General features: G+C 39.9%; 1 protein-coding gene across 1 annotated transcript; it reads left to right on the top strand.

Moving 5' to 3' along the window:
• Positions 1 to 10,933: 10,933 nt before the first annotated feature.
• Positions 10,934 to 15,537, top strand: SULT1C4 (sulfotransferase family 1C member 4; the record flags this gene model as incomplete). Its single annotated transcript, XM_079541864.1, has 7 exons — positions 10,934 to 11,105; positions 12,678 to 12,815; positions 13,282 to 13,379; positions 13,700 to 13,826; positions 14,814 to 14,908; positions 15,103 to 15,283; positions 15,425 to 15,537. 7 exons carry the CDS (start codon positions 10,934 to 10,936, stop codon positions 15,535 to 15,537), a joined length of 924 nt encoding a protein of 307 aa, XP_079397990.1.
• Between the last annotated feature and the right edge of the window lie 8,774 nt (positions 15,538 to 24,311).

The following is a 24,311-nucleotide window of genomic DNA, read 5'->3' as shown; positions in this document are numbered from 1 at the left end:
AATATTCTCACCTCCATCAGTCTTACCAACATCACAATGGACAAGCTGTGAAGGTGCTTGAACAAAGACTTCCCACATCAGAAAACATTGGCAAGTAAAAATAATGCTTCTTTGCTAATGGAGTGTATACAATTTTTTACTGTTAATGAATGTTTCTGATAAAGTATTGTTGGCAATAATTTAATTTTTATACTCATAAGAAAACCTGCTAAAATTTTTTACAGCTTTGTTTTCCAATGCTGCACTGTGTTTATCTAAGTAAGGTCTCTTTACAACCATACAGAAAAACAGCCACTGCCAAGAGAGTAGTTTTTAGAGCACTAATAGAAACATTTTCTTATTGTTCAGATATTCCACACAATATTTTTTCTGCTGCCTAAGATTTGTAACATATAGACCCATCATACTGAGGAAATTATACTAAGTGTGTTCGAATTTTTCTTTTTTGTAGTATCCTGATTCCTTTCTTCCATTTATGAAATAGTCATGTAAGGATTTCTCAGAAACAAGCAACACTAGAGTAAGTAATGTCATTGGGCTTGCAGAATTTCAGATAAAAAACTGTTTACCACATGAAAATGCCTGAAGCAGCTTTCTGATGCCTCACATCCAGGGAGACCTCACTGTCTCGAAACAGATGTTTGTAAAAAGGAAACTGGTGTTATAACTTGGTTGGATAAGCAAATGTCTTCGGAACTGGGAATGGAAGTCATCATGCAACCAAGTCCCAGCTTGATTAGCAGATGTGCCTCTTACACAGAACTCCATTTAATTGTTCCAGATGGAAGGTCAAGAGGTTTTAGCACCTAAAGTAGCGCAGGGTAGCACTTGAGCATCCTGCTAGACCGCAGGCAGAGCCAACAATTATATTTTCAATCTCCAGTCTTCAGCTGTAATGAAGAAGTTCTTCTCAGGAAATAATTGCAAAAATGACCACCTTTGCACGAGTCTGATTTTGTTTTTCTCTGACCAAGTTTCATGTAGCCTCAGGGGAAGTTGTAATTGCAGCCCCAAGGGACCTCTATGTAGTGAACCTGAAGTAGTGAACCTATATTGTCTCAATCACATCCTGTGTAAGAGAGCACAGAAGATACAGGGGTATTTCAAGAGATTTAAGAGCGACTCCACTTTTCTTGGTTCACAGGCTCTTTGTTCTGATGCTCTGGTACAAACACTCAATAAGCAGTCAAATTGAGACCTCAGAAAGAAATGCCAGTTGAAAGTCCCCCTAAAAAACAGTTTTCTTGCATCCAAAAAGACAGCTTAAGTATTCATTCAAATAGTCTGTTCAAAAACTTCATGTAATGCAAGTAGAGATGTTAGAGATGTTCACAAGTAGCTATGCCACAAAGCAGGTATTTGACTTGAATCAGTTCCCATCAGTTCAAGACATTTGCTAAAAGAATCCCCAGCTACTAGTGTGGCATGAAGCTTATATTTAGATTCATAGATGCAGTACGTGACACCTTATTCTCTTTAGAAGAATTAGAATCCCAGAGCCAGCTTTAAAACTGAGATTCATCTGTTGATAAAAATGAATCAACAGGGTGGACAATTTACATTATTTTTGAGGGTGAATATTTTAAAAAGTATTTCTCCTACTGTAATTTGGCAGTTGCAGGACAGATTGACAGGAAAGGCTGGAGAAAATAAATGACTTTTCCATTTAGCACTGCTCTGAGGAAAATAACCATAACTATTCAGTTAGCACTAGCTCATCAAGCCATGTATGCCTGCAGCCTGGAAACTTGGACACACACCCTTCACTTGTGATCCATAAGCTCTTTGTATAAATTTTTTCTTGGGCTCCACCTGTCTTCTCTTCTGGTTGCTCATTACAGCAGAAGTGGGGAGTCTTGGCACACTAGACTTCCACAACATCTGGCACAAATTCTGGGGTTTCCTCTGGGAAGAAACAAAGGTACAGCTGTGTCAGGCACCTAAAGCTGAGCAGTGCACCCACATTCTATAACGTTGATTTTTGCTTGAAGAAACAACCGTGTTGATGTTCCAGCCTGAGATATGCAAACACGTTTCTATCCATTTATATCAAGCAATGCTGCCTGCATTAATATTGTTCATACTGAGCCTGTTAGCAGAGTGGAGCCTGCAGACAACTGGGAATCAGATATTAACATGCTATGTTTGAAAGTAAGCAAGTTCCATCATTTAATACATAAAAAGGGCACCAAAGCCTGGAACTCTTTATTACAAGTTTATGTTTTCTCCCTGTGGCTCTAGAGCAAATCTCATTTACAACTGGGAATGTGTTATCTTGCATGGTGAATACCTGACCTTCTATTTCTACAAAGTAATTTCCAGAAACAATGCCAAAAGCATGTACTGCCTCTGACAGGGTGACAGTGCAGCATCTCATATGTATATGTTCTTAGTAAAGGTATTTGAAAAAGCCAGAGGAGTCCAATTCAAATTTATCACCCAATTATGCATGCTCATGACAATAAGGTTGTTTATTAATTGGACTGTGACCCAATACAGTGAAGGGCTTGGCCAGAGTTATATAAACCATGGGCTTCAACACCTTCTCTAACAGGAAACTCTGCTGAAAGGAGAATACTTGAAGAAATTGCCTCAGAGTTATGGTGATGGAGCATAAGTGCCTTACTGATACAGACTGCATTTATGTACTCAGATTAAGTGCTTTGCTCAATCAAATACTTTTCATTTCATGCTTACAATTAAAATTTCCCTTAGTATTTGTTTAGCTATTACATAAACACGACTTAAGCAAGACTTTGTCTAATGCAGCCAAGAATATCATTGATCTTCTTTGTGGTGATAGTGCAGTGCTGCCTCATGTCCGATTTAGTGTCCACCAGAAACCCTCAGGTCCTTCCCTATACAGCTGCTTTCTAGCTGGGTGGCCCTCAGTGTATGATAGTGCTTGGAGTTTTCATGCCCATGTGCAAGACCCTGCACTTCTTGTTTAATTTCATGACAATCCTATCAACCCACCTCTCCAGCCTGCCAAGGTCCTTGTGCACAGCAGTACAGTTCACTCTGGTGAATCAGCCACTCCCTCAATTTCATTTTAACTCTTCATATTTGTGTTTATCTCTAGCTGAGTTCCACAACACCAAAGCTTTCATTGCCTGAAGTTGCTCACCAACTTCAGTCACGTCCATTTTATTCAGTCAATGAGATGTGAGTAGGAGCAATCAGCTTTAAAATTCCAAAAGCCTGAAACTGTGCAGCATGTTCTTTTGTTTTTTTTTTTCAGAGAATGCATGTTTCTGGATGACTAAGAGAGCTGTGCATCTAAAGATTTCAATACGTAACATTGTTAAAATGATTTTAACATCTTTCAGAATGAAGTCTGTGTTTTGTCCAGCAGAGGGAGACCAGGGTTTTACGTAAATATATTATTTTCCTTTTGTGTTTTTAACTCAAATGTATCAAACATAGATTTTAAAATGATTTTATTTTTTAAGACATGGTTTTCTAGATCATATGGGCAGATAAATTTAGGGGAAAAAAAAACTGATGAACATCATATTTAAAACCTTATAGCACTGGATACTAATGCAGGATTTGCAGACTTCATCCCACCTTCAATGTAGCACTCTATAAATAACAGAAAACAACTTTTTTCTTTTTTTTCTAACATGATTTCAAAGTCCTATTGTGATTCCCGTTAAATTTAAAATGCAAAGGATTCAAATCCTACATAAAAAATAGAACAAAAGCAGCCCTCTTTGTCTTTAAACTGTTTGAGAACTATTCATGCCCATAGCCCGAAATGGATTTCTTATCCAAGACACATTTTTCTGTCAGATGTTTTTAAAATCTAACGAAATACAGTCAATGAGTTGTTCAGTTACCTTCATATGCTCTGTCTTCATATATGTATGATCCCCAAAACACTCATTGCAAGGACAGTACGGTAAAAGGAGCTACTACAGAAATAATAGGGTGTACATTATTTAATGAAAGAAATCAAGTCGTGGAGACATCTTATTGTCTACAATAAGATTTGCTTGTTCTACTTCAATAAGATCATTAGTTCTACAAATTATTATTAAAATGGAAGCTTCAGATAGAAACTGAAAACATATTTAATTTTATAGACGATCCATTTTCCTTTTTTTTTTTTCCTATCTACAAAACCTATACCATTAATGCTATTTTTAGTTGGAGAAAAAGAAGAGATTTTAAAGGAAATTTCACTGGAAGAACAGCAAAAAATACAATGGACTCTACCTCTGGAGAGCTAAGAAAAACAATATCTTTAATCATCTACTTTTACTCCTGTCAGATGTTCTAGTCATTAACATATAAATGTATCTGCTCATATTAAGTGATACTAATGTCAAGAGCAGCACAATGCAGGTGTGGAATGCCATGAAGCATATCAGCAGCATGTACTAACGGGGTCATGGGTCAGTCAAATTGATATAGGCCTCCAGGCATTTCTGCTTTTCAGTTCACATTCAGCTAAAATTAGAAGAAACTGTATTAATTCTATGCTACTGGATATAAGAATGTAAGAAAACAGGGTAAATGTTCCATTATCCCCGAAACTCCAGTGGCAGTGTGCCAAAAGGAAGGTGAATCCCCAGACCAAGGAAAAGTGGAGGCAGTCCAGCTCTGTGAGCAATCACTGAAGGAAGTTGGCTGTGCTGTGCAATCGTATTCCTGAATCTCTCTGTGGCCGTTCCACATGCTGAAAAGAGAATTTTACCTAGAACCAAGTGAGAGATTCATACACATTTAACCCATGATAATGAATGAGAACTTGTTGACTTACCATATGTAGATAAAAGAAGGCAGATGAAGACAAAACTAAGATAAATGTGTCTCTCCTCTTCTTCTGTGCTCCCTTTAAAGGCTATTACAGATTTCTGGGCTTTCTGAAAGGCCAGTGACTACAAAAACTAATGTGAACTGCCCCAACTCATTCACTATACCACAATGACAAGAATAGTTCCAAAGACAGCCCAACATATCCCTCATTCACTGTTACCTGTGAACCACCCTGCAGCCTCCTCCTATTACCATTTCTGATGAACAGCCTGCAGCTTTCCATTCCTAGGTAAAGATCTAAGCACTCTTAGCCAGGCTAAAATAAAATAAAATAAATCCAGTGCATTTAACAGGGGTAACATCTGCCAGCTGTTTGCATTCTGGAAGAGGCCAATGTAAACCTGGAAGAAGCTCTTCACAGACAGGGCCTGGTATCTTTTTGGAATGGCCCAGTAAAGCCATGATCCTAATATAAAACACTATCCCTGGTCTCTCTTTTCTTTTCTCCCAGCTCCCTCCTCCACCACATGATTAATCTATTACCCATTGGTTACTTTGAAAATAGTTTTAAAGCTGCAGGTAAAGATTTTTGACCTAATTTGAGCTTATCTGGCACAGTGCGGTGTTCATAGGCTTCAGATTCACAGCTGCAATAAAGGAGAACCACTTGATAAGGAGCTCTTGGGCTGTTCTTTGTTCAGGCAGCAAATTCAGCAGATTTACTTTGGAGATTACTTCATGATCAAGATAGCTGCATAACTAAAAAAGGCACGAACAGCATTTCAAACTAACAAATGAGTGCTCAGATAAAGGTGTGAGAAAGACAAGCAAAATTGGCATGGGCTTCTATAGAGGAAAGGAGCAGGATTGCAAAACTTGAGAATGATAGCCATAAAAAAGTAGTGTGAGAAACAGAAAAAGAAGCATTAGACCTTAACTGCATATTCTGTGTTTGTTCTGTCTTGCCTGTTAGTTCTGGTGCAGTCAACCTTCATAACGAAAGCAGTGTGTCAGAGACAGAAAATAATGAAATAGTTATCTGAAAGCCAATCAGGAAGTTTTTTTTTTTTTTGGTTTCTTTGTTTTTTTCCCGATACTTTGGAAAACTTTCCTGAAATTCTACAGAGAATGCTGCCAATTCATTACCTCCTCCAGATCCTCAGTGGGAACTCACTAACTTTACACTATGATTTGCATTGGAAAACTCATCACCTTTTCCTCTCTTTCCCTTACTCTCTCACATTTGCACATCTGCCCAACTTGCCTCATTCTGTTTGCACAGCCCTGCACTCACCTTCACCCCCCTCCCTTGTTTTTTTAAGTCTTCACCTGCATAGCTTTGCCATGTACTGTCCTGTACTAGGAGCCTATGCAAAACCTTACACTGAATACATCAGCTGCACCAGCAAACAGCTAAACACCACACAGCCTTTCACCTCACTCCCTACTGCCTGAAGGTTGGGAGAAAATAGGTTGAGATAAAAACTATTTACTAAGAGAGAAATAACAACAACAATAATTATATATACATATATTTGCAAAACAACTGGTACACAAAGCAATTGCTCACCACCTGCCAACCAATGTCCTGACAGTCCCTGAGCAGCAGCTATCCCCCTGGCCAACCTCCCTCAGATTTATAGTTTTTTTCATATGATGTCATACGGTATGGAATATCCCTTTGGCCCATTCAGATCATCTGTCCTGATTCTGTCCCCTCCCAGCTCCCTGTGTCCCCCCAGCCCTCTTGATGGCAGGGCAGTACAAGAAGGCTGAAACATCCTTGATTCTGTACAGTACTGCTCAGCAACAACTAAACATCGGTGTATTCTCAATATTGTTTCGCTTTAAAGCAAAAACACAGCATCATACAAGACACTATGAAGAAAATCAACTCTGTCCCAGCTGAAACCAGGACATTTTTTATGATAAATTCCTTCTCCAAGTGATTGAGAAGCCAATAATGAGATGTGCTTTGCTGGTCCTCATTCTCATGAACAAGAGGCTGTTAAGGAACATGAAGTTCAAGAGCAGCCTTTGCTGCAGAGACTGTGAAAGTTCACAATCCTTAAGGCTGTGAGGAGGCCACACAGCAAATTCACTATCTTGGACCTCAGGATAGTAGATTTTGTCCTCTCCTGGGTTGTGCTTGCTAGAGTACAATAGGATAAAGCCCAGGAAGAGAAAAGGGGCCCCATTTTTTAAATGGGAAAATAGGAAGACCTGGGAAACTACAGACCAGTCAATCTCATCTCTGTGACTGGGAAGATGATGGGGTAGTCACCTGGAAACTCCACTAAGGCACATGGAAAACAAAGAAGTGATTGGTGACAACCAACATGGCATCATTAATGGCAAGTCATACTTGACAAATGTGATGGTCTTCTGCAATGCGGTTACAGCACTGGTAGATAAGGGAAGAGCAATTGACATCATCTACCTGGCTAGAAGACTGTAGAGGAAATGCACCCGAGGGTATAGGTTGACACTTGGCTGAAGATGAACCTTCAGTGTGTCCAGCCAAGAAGACCAAAGGCATCCTGGCTTGTATCAGAAATAGTGTTGCCAGCAGGAGCAGGGAAGTGATCATCTCCCTGTACTTCGCCCTAGTGAGGCTACAGCTCAGGTACTATGTTCAGTTTTGGGCCCCTCATTACAAGAAAGACATCGAAGTCCTGGAGTGTGTCCAGAGAAGGTCAACAAAACTGGTGAGGGTTCTGGAGCACAAGTCTTATGAAGAGTGGCTGAGGGATCTGAGTTTGTTTAGTTTGGAGAAGAGGAGGCTCAGAGACGACCTTTTCACTCTCTACAACATCCTGAAAGGAAGTTGTAGTGAGATGGAGGTCAGCCTATTCTTCCATGTAACTAGAAATAGGACTAGAGGGAATGGCCTCAAGTTGCACGAGAAGACATTTAGTTTGGACATTAGGAAATACTTATTCTCCAAGAGAGTGGTCTGGAACTGGTGCAGGCTGCTCAGGAAGGTGGTGGAGTCATCATCCCTGGAGGTGTTCAAGAAACATTTAGATGCTGTATTGAGAGAGATGGCTTTGTGGGAAATATTGGTGATATGTAGCTGGTTGAACTGGATTCTCTTAGAGGTCTTTTCCAACCTTGGTGATACTACCTGTACACCATTTAACACATGTACTGCATGACACCTTTGTCTCTAAACTTCAGAGATATGGATCTGGTGAGTGGACCACTCCATAGATGAGGAATTAGCTGGACTGTTGCACTGACAGTCAATGGCTTGATGTCCATGTGGAAACCACTGACAAATGGCATTTTTCAGGGGGTGGCATTGTGGCCAATGCTACTTAATATATTTGTGGACAGTGAGATTGAATGTACCCTCAGCCAGTTTGCATATGACATCAAGCTGTGTGTGGTGCAGTCAACACATTAGAGGGAAGGGATGTCATCCAGAGAAACCTTGACAGGTTTGAGAGGTGGGCCCACACAAATCTCATGCTGTTCAACAGTGCCAAGTGCAAGGTCCTGCGACTGGATCAGGGCAATCCCAAACGCAAATACAGGCTGAGTGGGAAATGGATGAAGTACAGTCTTCTTTGGGAGTAGTAGTAGATGAAAAGCTGAACATGAGACAGCAATTTGTGCATGCAGCCCAGAAGACAGGCTGAGGGAGCTGAGGTTTTCAAGCCTGGAGAAGGGTTTCGGGAGACCTCATTGCAGCCTTTAAAAATTTAAAAGGGCCTACAGGAAAAATGGGAAGGGACTCTATATCAGGAAGTAGAGTGACAGAACAAGATATAATGGCTTTAAAATAAAAAAGGGTGGACTTTGATTATATAAGAAATTCTTAATGATGAGGCATTGGCACAGGCTGCCCAGAGAAGGAATGGATGACCCATCCCTAGAAGTGTTCAAGGCCAGGTTGCATGGGCCTATGAGCAAACTGGTCTACTAGAAAGTGTCTCTGCTCATGGAAAGGGGTTGAACTAGATGGTCTTTAATGTCCCTTTCAACCCACACCATTCTATGACTATGTATCAGTGATCTTGAACAGTTCATGTCAGCTCTCTTGGGCTTTGTACAAAAGCCCACATTACTAACATAACATATAACCTGTAAAATTTCTGGGAAATGTAAACTGCATGTGGATCAAGGGGTAGAATGCTGATTAGCCCTCCATAAAAGATTGTGCAAGGATGGTCACATCCTCATTTGATTTGGATGCATTAAATATCTTTCAAAATGGAAACAGAAAGAAAGCTATTTCAGATACAAATCTTGCCAGGCCATCCAAAGAATAACCAAACAGGAGTTTTGAGGACACAGAGTGACTGCGTACCTTCAATGGAAAATAGAAGCAGGACCAGACAGCAGTGCTGTGTATTCATAATTTTGCTTATGAATACAATCCATCCAAACTTTCTTGAGTTCAGCTGAAGCGACCTACATTTTGCCTCAGGAAAAGAATAACTTCTTCTGATGCATTCAAACATCTGACTGCAATATTTGAGAATTAATATAAAAGTGTCATTATTCGACTTTTGTCAGCCAGTGTTACTGTGCTGTTTGTGACTCATGTAGGGCACATCATTATCTCTCCCAGCACCTCATACAAAGTTAGGCAGAAACTTAGATTTTAGAAAGAAACATTACCTCACGTGTGGGGATACCAAACCCTGCAATGCCATACCAGTTGAGAATTGAGCCTGTTAGAAAGTAGTCCATAGCAAAAATGGCTAGCCCCATCAATAAAACATATCCTTGGACTTCCATTAAATGAGCATAGTGCCAAATATCATGAAAATGAAACCAATTAATCCAGTCCCATGGATCTTAGGTGTTAACAGCAAATAAACTGTTCTGGCAACTTAGACTAATATTAGAAAGAAAATGTATCATTTCATGACTATTGACAACAATACAGACAAATTAAAATAATCTGTCTGGAGGTAGTAGCCAATATCCAAGGTTGTTTTCAGCAAAGAATCATACTTCAGATGAGAATTCAAAGTAGTTTTCCATGACAGGATTAAAAAGGAGTTAATTAACCAAGCCAGAAGAACTCTTCAGCTATTGGCTACTGCTGTATTTCCTCCCTTGCTCTCATCACACTCATAGGAGGGATAGAAATTCCAGCCAAGCTTTCATTCTACATCTGTCTGAAGATCTGGGCAGTTACACTGTCACTGATATGACCTATGGCTGAAGACATTCAAGCATGAAAACTTCTCTTGTAAGTTTTTTTTTGTCTTTTTTTTAAATTTCTTGATTCAGAGCTCAGTCACCAACCAACTTCTTGCTCTGTTCAAGAGAATCTGTGTGAAAACAGATGTGAGTAAATATGGAAACAAAAGGAAATATTTTGACCGTGTTTGCCGTTGAAATTGAAATCTGTCCTTTATTCTTTCTAACTCATATTTGTAATTGAGGTTATTTCTGTAGCCTCCTCGAATGCAGAAATTTCCACCAATCAGATTCTGGAACTTTGAATTTTATGGCTAGAATATTCCTCAAGAGGAATACATAAATCTGTAACTACTTTTTGTAAAGCTGTAGGATGGGCAGCGGATTCAACTGGGTTGATTTAAATAATTAATGTGTAACAGACTTTAGTTAATCATCTATCTGTTTCAGGTTATTTATCGGTAAAAAAATCCAGTATTCAGCAAAAAACCCTAAAAGTGAAAAGCTGCAAGGACGAAACACAGACCAGACAAGTTCTGCACATATTTATCGTGAGTATCAGGCCCAAGGGGTGTTATCAGGAGAGTTTGTTTATTTTCTTTCAGAACAAAAGGTTGGGTCCTATGTGCTGACTTCAGTGGGAGCTTTTAGGCTCTATTGTCTTTTGAATCACATCCCTGATTAGTTTTTCTTGCCTTTCAAATGTCACAATTACAGTGTTTTACATCAATATGTTTTCTAAAATGCCTAAAGATGGAAATAATGTTTGGGGTTTTTTAATCTCTTCTTGTATCTGAGTAAATGGAGTGGTTCTTAAAGATGCTGAGAGTTGCCAACAGCAACATGCCAAGCATTTCTTCAAATTACATCCAGGAGCATAAATATGGACTCAGATAGCTTGAAACACAGGCAAGTAAATCAGAGGATATGGAAAGGGACCTTGAGGTTGGGTGAGTCAATTTGGCAAACATGTCAATTTCCAAGCCTTTCATTCCTCATGCAGGACAAAATGTCCCTGGATAAAATGAAAAATTTGAGTCTGGATGATGATATGCTCCGATCTGAATTGGGTGAAGTGCAAGGTATTCCTGTCATGAAACCAATATGCACCGTATGGGATCAAGTGTGGAACTTCAAAGCCAGACCTGATGATCTACTCATTGCAACATATGCAAAAGCAGGTTTGTGTAACATAGTAAATAGAACATAAAAGTTTGGGATAGTGCTCACTATCATGAATGGAATGGAGAATTCCATTTTTCTGTTGCGACTGGTATTTGTTTAATCTCAAAACTGACTTACATTTTAAAGACATGAAGCTCTATTAGCTGTGGTGAGCAACTTTCGACTCCTTTGGCAGAAATTACGGACTATTACTATTGAAGTTCAAATGGTCAAAGTCTAATTGCTCACACATTTCCTTCCATTTATGCTGTATAGATAGATACTAATGTACTGTAGAACTTTTCCATCAGCAGATGGTTATTTAACAAAGTCTAGTAAAAATCACAGTTCATTGAGAGATAACAGAAACTGTAGAAGTGTGAATCGCATTCATACTTGAATTTATCATATCCTAATGACTTGGCATAAACCAGTACAGGAAACCTAACTGGAGATAGATTACTTTTCTTAAATAAATAACCAAATTCACTGACTGGACTTTTAATTAATTGCTATTTCTCCTTTTGATTAGATCATTTATACTTATTTTATGGGAAAGCAGCAAGTAACAGGATTTCAGTGCTTGCACTGAATGAACAGAAATACATACAGTTCAGGGGATTTGGGAACTCAATAGCATTTGAAGGTCACAAAAAACTAGCAAGAATTTTTAAGTGTCGTTTCCAGCAGAAAAAAAAAATGCATATTGTTACCCAAAATTATTTATTTTTGAAGGTAGAGAAAATATTTTGCTGAAAGATTTTAGCTTATCTCTAGTCTACTTTAACTAAAAGGATGTTATTTGAGTCTGCCTAGATTAAAATATCTCAACCATAGTACTGAAAATAAATAAAATCAGGAGTACATTTGACATTATATTATATCTGCCAGGTTCACACAGTTCGAGCATCCTATTAGTGGCTGAATTTCCTACCCAGATAGCTTTCCAGGTTATTCCTTAGCTGGTTCTCTAGCCAAAGTACCTGGGAAGAGATGTGATTGCCCTCATGACCACAGCTACAACGGAAAAGAGGCACATGAGAGACACAAGATGTTGCATTAATTCAGGCAGATGAAATAAAATGTACTGAGCTTCATTAAAGCATTTCACATGAGAATATTGAAAATACTGCAACTTTTTTATATTTTCAAACTATCTACTCACTCAAAGATTATGTATTTCTTTTTTTTTTTTCATTCAAATTCAGGATGAAAACAAAAATTGAAATTGTTGAATTGTTGTGAAAAGGTGGAAGTTGGGATACAGGAGTTTCATTCTTCTTTTCAAATAATGCAGTCTCCAAACAGTACTATGTCTGTTTATCTCGCAGTGGCAGTAGAGGGTGTTTCTGTTAGAAAGAAAAAAAACATTTCAGAAACAGAATCCCTGAAACTGTGCTTTGAAAATCACCTTTTTATACCTAACTATACATTTTTCCTCCATTGTCCTCTCTTTCTGTTTTTTTAATCACACTCTGTGCTGTTCCTTCCTCTTTTGACACGGATTCCATCCTTCCAGCTTTCAGTTCCCTAGCAGAAGAGACTCTCAGCTCTCCCCAGGCAAAACATCTAAGCACTGACATTTTCAGGTACTACGTGGACACAGGAGATAGTGGATATGATTGAACAAAATGGAGACGTTGAGAAGTGTAGACGTGCCAGTACTTACAAACGCCATCCTTTCCTTGAGTGGCATATCCCAGATTCTTCATCTCTCGGATACTCAGGTGAATATCACATAAATAGACTTGTATTTTAAATGAAGGGAAATAAAACAAGCATCCATAACTGATGCCATGGGCTTTCTTTGCCAATGCGCTATGTGCCACAACAAGAATCAGGATGCAGTTCATTTGCTTTACCACAAGCATTGAGTACTACACAAGCTGATACAAGGCTGGCAGATGTGGCACAGGCCCTACTGAAGGTGTGCCTCTGAAAGCTGTGTGTCATACTCCACAGTACCTAAATCAGCTGCAGATGTCCTCAACACATAAGTAAAATTACATGAGTAAAAATTCCTTCAGAAGCACAAAAGTTGCTTATGCAATGTTGTCTACGTTCTGTTTAGTTGCTTTGGAGATAAATGATCATTTTAAGGTGACCTTCTAAAAGGTCACCACCAAAATCTCAATAACAAAGAAGCACTAGTAGAACTTAAAGAGCAGGTCAGTTCTCATAGTCTTTCTGCAGGCCTGAAGTTAGCTGAAGCTATGCCTTCTCCACGAACAATGAAAAGTCATCTCCCTGTGCAGCTGGTGCCTCCCTCCTTCTGGGAACAAAAGTGCAAGGTAAGGCTGAAGAGGTAGGAATCTCTCTATTTCAAATGGAAAGAAAGTAATAAAAGCAGACTGAATGTGGTTTCCAGAATCTTTGTGAAAGGTCTCCTCAGCTATCTCCCATTTATTGCTCAAGGTCTGTGTGAAACTAAAGAAGTGGTGGCTGAGTTTTCTGTGTTGGAGGTCAGAGAATGGAGTTTCCAAGCAAAATCTCTTCAGCCTTTGTTACTCAGGCTCCAAGGGAAAACAAGGAGAAGCTCAATATCCATAGAAGCATGCTTAATCTTGTATTTTCTCTCTCTCTTTCTCTCTCATTTTCACATCCAACAAAGATCATCTATGTGGCAAGAAATGCAAAAGACAACCTGGTGTCATACTACCATTTCCACAGAATGAATAAAGTATTGCCTGACCCAGGAACCATTGAGGAGTTCACAGAGAAATTCATGAGTGGAGAAGGTGATGAGCTGCAATTAGTTGTTTAAGAAATTTTGTTCATTTAAAACTACCCAATAGCTAAATATCTGTTTTGAAATTCAGTGCTGACAGTCTGTGGAGGAATACCCACTAAAAGTGTTTCAGTAGTAATTTCTCTTCATTCAAAGGTTTTTACCTTTGAATACCTAAAAGATGAACCATATCTTTACATGTACACTTTGAGAGAAAAAAAACAATGCTACTCTTTACCCCGTTATCTTTCAAAACCATATGTGATGATTTTTAGGTTTTTCTCTGTGAGGATAAAAGAAACCTGCTTAGAAGCCACCAGGGAAAATACAGCAGCTCAATGGCTGTATTCTAGCATGACACACAAGAGAGCCAAGTTTAATTATGCACAGATTGTGCAGCATGAATTTGAACTAGGAGAGTCCTTTTACATAAATTCAACTGTCTAAAAATCAGGCATCTGAAAAAAGCCAATTATCTAGCTAAGGACAGGCAACCTCATAAACTGATTCTTCTTCTTCTAAAAGAGGCACTAATATCCAAAAAATAAAACCTGTTCATTTGGATGACAGCGTTCAATTTTGGTCGGTTTCCGTAGGTCCTTTTTGGAAATATGTAGGCCTAGAAGCACCACTGTCTGGACCAGAGTGAAAGTCTCATGCCTAATTAAAAGTCTCCACTTGCATGCCTTCTTCTGCCAGCGCAGTTGCTTAGAACATAGCAACCTCTGTCCAAGCCAGTCAGCTTGGTACTTACTGGAGAGAAACAGCCACTTCTGACAGCATACCAAATAATTCATCCAGTTAGAATAATACAGGTTCAAAGGAATCTTTCTTGTCCATATAGTCCAACACTCTGCAGGGCAAACTGAAAGTGAATCAAAACTAGCTTAAAAAACAGGGAAATATATAGACATTGATTGTGGAGGAAGTGTCAGAGACGCAGACAGTTCAAGATAAGACTGGGTATTTATAGCTACTGCTGCTGTTACTTTTTCAGTGCTTTGGGGCTCCTGGTATGACCACGTAAAAGGATGGTGGAAGGCAAAAGACAAGCACCGTATTCTCTTCCTCTTCTATGAGGATATGAAGGAGGTAAAGCCTGAATGTGTGTTTATAGAGATCTGTTTGAAATCTGGAAGTTCAGTACATATCTAAAATCAACAGATGCCTATTATGTCATCTGTACCTGTAAACCTTCACACAACTTTACTTTTCACCTTGATAACAACTCCAATTTCCTTGCTTTTTTTTTGGCTCTGTTTCTTGTCGTACTTTCTTCTCTGCAGAATCCAAAGAGAGAAATTCATAAGATTATGAAGTTTCTGGAGAAGGACTTAGACGAGGAGGTTCTCAACAAAATAATATATAATACCTCATTTGAGATAATGAAAGACAATCCCATGGCAAACTACACTAGGGATTTTGAGGGAGTAATGGATCACTCAGTTTCCCCATTCATGAGAAAAGGTACTGAGTTTTATTACTGGCATTAAGTCTCTTTCTGCTTGTCATTCTTCCTTGAAATAATCGTTCTATTCAAGTATAGATCTTTAGTAAGTCGTGGGCTACAAGAAATAATGGTAAATTAAAATATTTTCTTTTTCATAGGAGCTGTTGGAGACTGGAAGAATTATTTGACTGTGGCAATGAACAAGAAATTTGATCAGGATTACAAGAAGAAAATGGCTGACACCTCTCTAGTTTTTCGCACGGAATTGTGAATATTAGCAACAGAAGTTATTTTTACAATCTATCAGCATTTTCCTTTTTCCATATTTTGCTTTTCCTTCACAAAATGCCTTTCAAAATCTTTCACACACTACTGATTATTCATTACGATGAGATTGTTCAAACTATGTGGAATGTAGATTTGCCTCCCTGAATAAAATGCTCCCTCCCTGATTTTTTGCCATTCAACCCTTTCACAGTAACTTTTAGCATTAACTGAATTATTTCAGATATTTTGGGTTTCTGTCTTTGTTAAACTGGAGTTGATATCAGTGGCATTTTCAAGTCAGAAATTAGGAAACAAACAGGAAAAAAAGCTGTGGGCATTATAATATGCTATTCCCACACTGTATAAACGTTAATTGATAAATAACAATAAAGAATTTTAAATGTTGGTCAAGAATAAACAAAGCAAGAGAAGTGCACCAAGTAGAATCATTTTATTTTTTTCTTGTTTTAAGCCAGGCATCATAAATGCCATTGAGATGAAAGCAGCATTTCGAAAGACATCAAACACCCATTATCTGATGAAATTTGTTACAGGGCTATAGAGAGGTACTCATCTTCAATCCAGCTGTGAAGGTTGTAGATACTAATGCATCAAGACAAGAAGGTTTTGCCATTGTTGCCTTTTTGAAATGAATAGCACCAACTTCTGCAGACCTCTGCAGAAAATCCTGAAAGTTCATATGAAGCAGGTCAAGAGTCAGTGCTGACAATATTTGCCCCTTCTCCACCTTTATAAATGTGTCCATCAGACTTATCACATTATCACCTACTCCTTTTCTATGCTCTTCCCGTGTTGACTAAATATAAAACCAGCTCAATTAGAACCTTTAGTTGCACTAAGGTTTGCTCAATATTATCAAATAATGCTTTAGCATTAGCACCAGAACTATAGCCATTTCTTCAGTTGGTAGGAAATCAGTTAAAATAATCCATTGCCCTTTTAATCACAGACAACTATTACCAATCAAACCACTTCTACATTTGAAGTGTCGCTACTGAGTTCAACACACAAAAAGCCCCTGAAGAGTTCCTGTTTAACTGGATTTGCAGCCTGAATGTCAGAGGGAAAACAACTACAGCAGCTAGAGGAAATGCCAAACTGTCTTGGTTTCTATAGCTCAACACAAAATGTTTACTGCATGAATTTTCTCTTTGGCCCAAGGAGGTTCCAGGGATCTACTAACAGCAGCAAAAGCCAGTGTGCACAGACCATTTCAGGATAGAGATTTATCCAAATATCTAAATTGAACATATTTCCTTAAAGAGCACCAATATCAAGTTTGGAAACAACAAAAGGCTTCCCATCAAATGTGGAAGTTAAATTGTCAGCTCTCAACCCAACAAGTTTCCCTTAAAAATGCAGGAAATAGTGGAACTAGAAGTATGCGTCTGTTAAACAGATGCAAACGTAGGCATTGGGAGGACTTTTGATCAGTGGAGATTCCTGGCCACATATAAAGGATGTATCTGAAAACTGGCTAAGAAAAAAAAAATCATCTGGCAGAAGTGCTGCTGCTCCTTGCAGCAAAATTAAACATGAGCCTGGGTAGGTTTCTGTGTCTTCTCTAGTTTTTGTTCATGATTAACTTAGCTTGTTATTTCACTGTCACCAGTACAAGGAAAAGGTGTTGCCTGCTCTCTGACTATTTCTATTCTCTTGGGTCACTCCAAGAAATGAAGTGAGTCAGCTCTTTGTCAATCTAATCCTCATTCAGGGTCATAAGAGCTATCAGTAAATAGAAAATATGCTTAACTCAGTAGCTAGGTAACATATTATGAGGTTGCACAGGTGACCTATTTGCTCCTCTTTTGAAATCTCTCTGTTTATTAGAAGGACAAAATGCTGAAGGCATCTGCTGCAGGGTGAGGGTGACATAGGCTTGTGTCATACTTGTTTATCTTCCTTAGCTATATCTTCACCCATCTGGAATTCAGCTGCTCTGAAAAGCAGATAAAAATAATGCAGGTCAGAGAAAGCAATCTTGGGAGAAGAAAAAAAAAAAGAGGGTGAACAAGCACTGGATATTACTGGATCATTTTTCCTTACCTCATTTATATCATACATATAAATATATAATCCATCTTTGAATATATATTATATATATATTTGAATATATATAATATATATTCAAAGATGGAAACACAAACCTTTATGAGAAAATATAGCTGGCAGGGGAATAGAAAAATGAGATTTTTTTTTCCTTTTAAGCCATTTTAACCTAGCATCGTTGAGACAGAACAACCCATTTGTAATATGTTATGCATTGAAATTAATTCCTTGTAAAACTACTGGCAACAATTAGTTGTTCTCAGTAGGACTGCATCTGTAGTTACAGGAAAAGTTTGAGAAAGGGGTATAGGCTATGTGCATCCCCCAATGGTCCTGGAAATGATTGTATTTTGGTGTCTGTTGTGAGAGTATCACAACAGATATGTGTGTGTGCTTGTGTAGACGACTGGAGAGTGCCAACATTCAGAGTGCCTTTAACTTGCATATCTTTATCAGTTGCTATGTATAGAATAGCTTTAAATGATGTGTTTATAAGTAACGTGTACATTGGTAAGACATTTAATATATTTTGACATAAGATACTATAAATCACAGAGCACCAGCAGAAGGAGATTGTACATGGTTAACTACATTATTTCACAGTCTAAACCATTGTAGAGTTTGTGATTCTCTGTTTACTACAGTGACAGAGCTATGTTCAGAGCTCAAGTCAGACACATGCTCTGAACATACACTGGTACTTTATTTTTGTCCAACTACCTAGAAGCATGATTTTACTGACTTTCTTACACAAGTGCAACTTCTTCTATGTAAGCTCAAACAGGACCTGTGTCAGTTTAGCTGATGCAATCCCACAGCAAGCTCCTGAATGCTGCTTCTCTTCTAAGAAAGCATACCTGCAGAGTTTTGATAGCTGACAAATGTTTGAAAATCAGCATTCATTAATACATACTAACTATCACGTTTGCCTGCTTTGTAGCTCTGCGCTAACAGCTACCAAATCAAGTCCTCCCACTGGAATGAATGAAGATTCCTGCTTTGATACTCTGCTTTATTAAAAACTGCTGTATGAGTTTCAGGGTAGTCATGATCTCCCTGTAGCTTGACTGTCTTTACAAAATAGCAGAGCTATTTTACTTCCACATGTGGAAGGTGGCCATTTAAAAACCAAAATGGAAGAAGTGCCAAGCTTAAAAAACAATTAAGGCAAGAGGCAGAGAAAGAGCTATTCTACCTTCTTAGCTAGCATTCAGAGGTAGAGAAGCACTGCTTTCCTTTCTATTAATTGTACTGTAGATTATCTGCTTTGTGCTTGGATTGAAAGTTACTGCTTATCTGGTTAGGAAACAGACCATTGACAGAGGGTAGCTTTTATTCTACTTGTTCTACCTATATAGGATATAGATATCTTAGCCTACAATCTATATAGCATAAATTTTTTATAAAGATTTATGTCAACATACTCAGAAGAAGCCTTATCTTTACAACAAGGTTAATGATTAATTCTGGAATTTTCCAGAGGTGCAATAACATTGTTTTTTAAGCCTGGACTTCCACTCACATCTCTTGATTAGTCACGGGAGCCCTGGTTCAGTGAAGGCTACAGGTGAGACTAAGAGGGTCTCTGAGGAAGTTCATTCCATTCATAGGATGAAGCCAAACCATGCTGCCAGGCCTGAAGTCATGGGCTTAGGCTGGATAACCAGGCTCTGCCTGAAGCACAGACTTAGGCACCACGTAGGTGGACTGGGAATGCTGTAGTGCAGCAGTATTCCATGCTTAATGTTGAAGAGGCAAATCAGTCACGCATCATTTTCCAGAAGGGCTTCAGCATAACCTGCTGCTGGGACAGCTGGTATTTTTAAGCAGTGCGAGCTCAGAGTGTGTGAAGGCTCACAGCTGAATTACAGGCATCTAATATGATTGTGGAGACACTGGGAGAATGTCAAAAGCAAGATACCTATGGTATCTGCTCTGATAGTGGTAATACAGCTGTGGATATGGTCTTAGGCTAGACATCTGAAAAATAAGGTAACTGAATTATTTAAAAATTCTTACAATGAGGCCTGCTGATTCCTAATAACCTGTTATTGTGCCAATAACCCACATTGATCTTTATTTGCTTCTATTTCTATATGCAGTTACAAGAGTTTTCATGATCAGTCAACAACAGAACAGTCTTCTACAGCCAGACCCAACCCTAGGTGCTCAAACACAATTTTAGCTTCCTTGTTTAATGATAATCTCTGAATAGGCTCGGTGGGCTTTGCAGACTAGTAGCAAAACACTGAACTCTTTACTTCTCATTTCTTGTTGCAATTTCAGAACAGAATTAAGGGTTAGATAAACAATTTCTTCTCTCTTTTTTTTTTTTTTTTTTAATTGCTAACAGGGCCCTTCACACACAAAGCAGTATAAATATAGGACAGTACTGTCCCTGCATCACATTCACTCTTAAAGCATTCAGAATAGCCTCCCCTTTCACGTTAATTTCTCACTATACCTGTTGTACATACAATTCCACAACCTACTAACCCTAAACCTAAGTAAATGTGGCTAAGGTCAGCCAAAGATTTTACAGTTCAATTGCACAGTGTAGAGAGTATACTTGAAGCTTCCAAACAGGAATGAATAGTTAACATACCATAAATTCATACCCTGCCTTCCTTTATACTAATTTTGTATGTAGAGAAGCCATAAAAGTAACTTAAAGCAAGGATACTGGCTGGCACAAAGTGTTTCATAAAGGAAAGTTTGTGATTTACAGAACCGGCCGGAAAGGCAGATTCAGATTCTACAGAGCCAAATATTTAAAGCATCAGCTTTGCAAGTTAGAAACACATTCCTCAGGTGCAAAATTATAGTAATTTCCTCATTCTGTACTCTTCAGAACATTCCTGTAGGTCTAATAATTCCAGTGCTAGTGAACAAGTGTTTATACACAGCCTTTATGCAATGGCTAAACACAGTCCTGTGGAACTTGGCCTTCCAATGAAAGCAAGATCTAAAGTTCATTATGCTCTGCCCCAACACGTTTCATAAGGCTTCTGGCAATCTTGTTTTACATAAACAATGCTATAAGAAGAACTAATTATCTTTACAAAGATAATAAAATTACAGAATACATAGGGCATATAAATTATTCTTGTTTTTCTCACTTATCTTGTCCCAAATTAGCTGCATGCAGTAAGCATAATCCTAGTGACTCCTTTGAGATAGATAAGATACTATTCATAATCTGTTTAAGAAAATAATGTGAACTATTACAGGTGTAAATCAGCATTTCTTCCAAGAAATATGGAGCAACTTTAGCATAAGAAATGTTCGGTTGTAACAAATTGAAATGGTCACCCATCAAAATCCTCAGTGTTTTTTCTTCTGTTCTTTCTAGGAATGACTATTTTATTCTGCTTCTATACTCTGAACAGGATGTTTCGCTGTTCCTGTTGCAATTTAAGTCCTGAAACAAGGAGCGTCAAAACCTTTTTATTTATTTAGAGAAATCTTTTTTGCACAAGTTCTCTTGCACAAAATGAAAGGGAGCAGGGTGAGATCTTGCCCGTGTGTCAAACACACATCCCACAGAGTGGGGAGCTCTGTCAGGGCCCAGTTCAGAGCCTTCCAGGGTGGGTGAGGGAGGGTGGGTGAGGAAAGACCTATGTTGGTTGCTCTGTGGGAGCACAGAGCACACTTTTGAGGAGCATAAGGAGAGGGGTAGTGGAAAGGCAGCTCTTAAGGACTTGTTACAAAGATCCACACCTGGCCAGCAGCCTGTGAGAGCAAGGAACTATCTGCTGCTGCAGCAAATTTTTACCTGCATCTGTTACAGTATGCCATAAACATACGTATAGTGAGTGCACTGGGGTACAGAGCACAAGACAAGGGAATGCGTTTTGAGGTATGTATGAACAACCTTTCAGCCTTTTGTCACTATTTATAATTTGATTTTTAAAAGGAGGAGGACAATAGGAATACTCAGCGAAATGCAAGTTGCTCATCCAAGAGCAACATCTTGACAAACACAGCTGCCTAATTTACTAAGACAGTAGGTGTTCTCTCATGACACTCCAATTAATTCAGTGATATTCAATATTTATCTGGGGAATTGTAAAGAGAACAATATGCCTAAATTGTTTTTGCCAAGCAACTTCTCATTAAAAATCAATTACATACCATGCAACATCAAAAATACTGCAAGCATTATAGAGTTTATTATAGATTATTCATTATATTATCATTATAGAGTTTATTATAGATTATTCATTATATTATATTATATATACATATATATATATACATATATTATTCATTATAGATTATTTAGACTGAATGAATATAAGTCTATGGGGCCGGATGGCGTGCATCCCAGGGTCCTGAAGGAGCTGGCTGAGGTGGTTGCCGAGCCGCTCTCCATCATATTTGAGAAGTCGTGGCTGTCAGGTGAGGTCCCGGACGACTGGAGGAAGGGTCACGTCACTCCCATATACAAGAAGGGGAGCAGGGAGGACCCGGGGAACTACAGGCCGGTGAGTCTCACCTCCGTGCCTGGGAAAATCATGGAACAGATCCTCCTGGACAACATGCTCGATCACATAAAGAATGAGCATGTGATCCGAGACAGCCAGCACGGCTTCACCAAAGGAAGGTCATGCCTAACTAATCTTGTGGCCTTCTATGATGGAGTGACGGCATTGGTGGACGAAGGGAAGGCGACCGATGTCATTTTCCTGGACCTGAGCAAGGCCTTTGACATGGTCCCCCACCACATCCTCATCTCCAAATTGGAGGGAAGTGGATTTGATGGGTGGACGACCCGATGGATAAGCAATTGGTTGAAAGGCCGCAGACAGAGGGTGATGGTCAATGGCTCTATGTCCAGGTGGAGGCCGGTAACAAGTGGTGTCCCCCAAGGGTCTGTCTTGGGACCGGTGCTCTTTAACATCTTTATCAATGACATCGATGAGGGAATTGAGTGCACCCTCAGCAAGTTTGCTGACGACACCAAGCTGAGTGGTGCGGTTGATACGGTGGAAGGAAGGGATGCCATTCAGAGGGACCTCGACAGGCTGGAAAGCTGGGCTCGGGTGAACCTAATGAGGTTCAACACGGCAAAGTGCAAGGTTTTGCATTTGGGCCGGAAGAACCCCAGGCACCCGTACAAGCTGGGAGGAGTGGTCCTTGAGAGCAGCTCGGCAGAGAAGGACCTGGGGGTCCTGATGGACGAGAGACTCAACATGAGCCAGCAGTGCGCTCTGGCAGCTCGAAAGGCAAATGGGATCCTGGGCTCCATCAGGAGAGGGGTGGTCAGCAGGGACAGGGAAGTGATTGTCCCTCTCTACTCGGCTCTTGTGAGGCCCCATCTGGAGTACTGTGTCCAGGTGTGGAGCCCTCAGTACAAGAAAGACATGGAGATTTTGGAAAGGGTCCAGAGGAGGGCGACTAAGATGATCAGGGGGCTAGAGCACCTCCCCTATGAGGACAGGCTGAGGGAGTTGGGCTTGTTCAGCCTGGAGAAGAGAAGGCTGCGGGGCGACCTCATTGCAGCCTATCAATACCTGAAGGGAACCTACACCCAGGAGGGGAGTAAACTCTTCATAAGGGCTGACAATAGCAGGACTAGGGGAAATGGATCCAAGTTGAAGGAGGGAAGATTTAGGTTGGATGTTAGGGGGAAGTTCTTTACGAGGAGAGTGGTTAGGCCCTGGAACGGGCTGCCCAGGGAGGTTGTGGATGCCCCGTCCCTGGACGTGTTCAAGGCCAGGTTGGACGGGGTCCTGGGCAACCTGATCTAAATGTGTATGTTTGGTGGCCCTGCTAGGCAGGGGGGTTGGAACTACATGATCCTTGAGGTCCCTTCCAACCCGGGTGATTCTGTGATTCTGTGATTCTGTGATTATCAACGTGCATTCATGCACACTTACAGAAAAAAAAGAAAAAAAGTGCATATTTTAAAAATGCTGGTAGGTATCTTTCCTCTCAAACTCCAACCTAGAAAAAGGCCTTTTCATTCTGAAACTGAACTGCAAGCTGCAACACTGGGCTTCTGCTATTTAATGTGGTACATGTATATGCAGGTGACGGTTTCTAGGTATGGACAGTCCTCAGTCACAATGGGGGGGTCCCAGGTTGGATATCAAGGAAGACTTCTTCTCAGGAGTGGTGAGGCACTGGCACAGGCTGCCCAGGGGGGTGGTGAAGTCACTGTATCTGGAGGTGCTTGGGAAGTGCAGAGGTGTGGCACCAAGGGATGTGATTAGATGGGCTGATGGCTGGACTAGGTGATCACATCACAGAATGGCCAGGGTTGGAAGGGACCTCAAGGATCATCAAGATCCAACCCCCCTGCCACATGCAGGGCCACCAACCTCCACATTTAATACTAGGCCAGGCTGCCCAGGGCCCCATTTAACCTGGCCTTGAACACCTCCAGGACGGGGCATCCACAGCCTCTCTGGGCAGCCTGTTCCAGCACCTCACCACTCTCTCTGTAAAGCACTACCCCTTGACATCCAACCTAAATCTTCCCTCCCTCAACTTCAAACCATTTCCCCTTGTCCTGCTGTTGTCCACCCTTTCAAAGAGTTGACTCCCCTCCTGTTTGTAGGCTGCAATTAGGTATTGAAAGGCTACAATGAGATCACCCCGCAGCCTTCCTTTCTCCAGGCTGAACAAGCCCAGCTCCCTCAGCCTGTCTTTGTAGGCAAGGTGCTCCAGCCCCCTGATCATCTTCGTGGCGCTCCTCTGCAC

The sequence above is a fragment of the Tetrao urogallus genome (genome assembly GCF_951394365.1).
Source record: "Tetrao urogallus genome assembly, chromosome: 1".
NCBI lineage: Eukaryota > Metazoa > Chordata > Aves > Galliformes > Phasianidae > Tetrao > Tetrao urogallus.
Note: the sequence above shows the minus strand (reverse complement) of the source record. Positions and strands in the feature narration are given on the sequence as shown.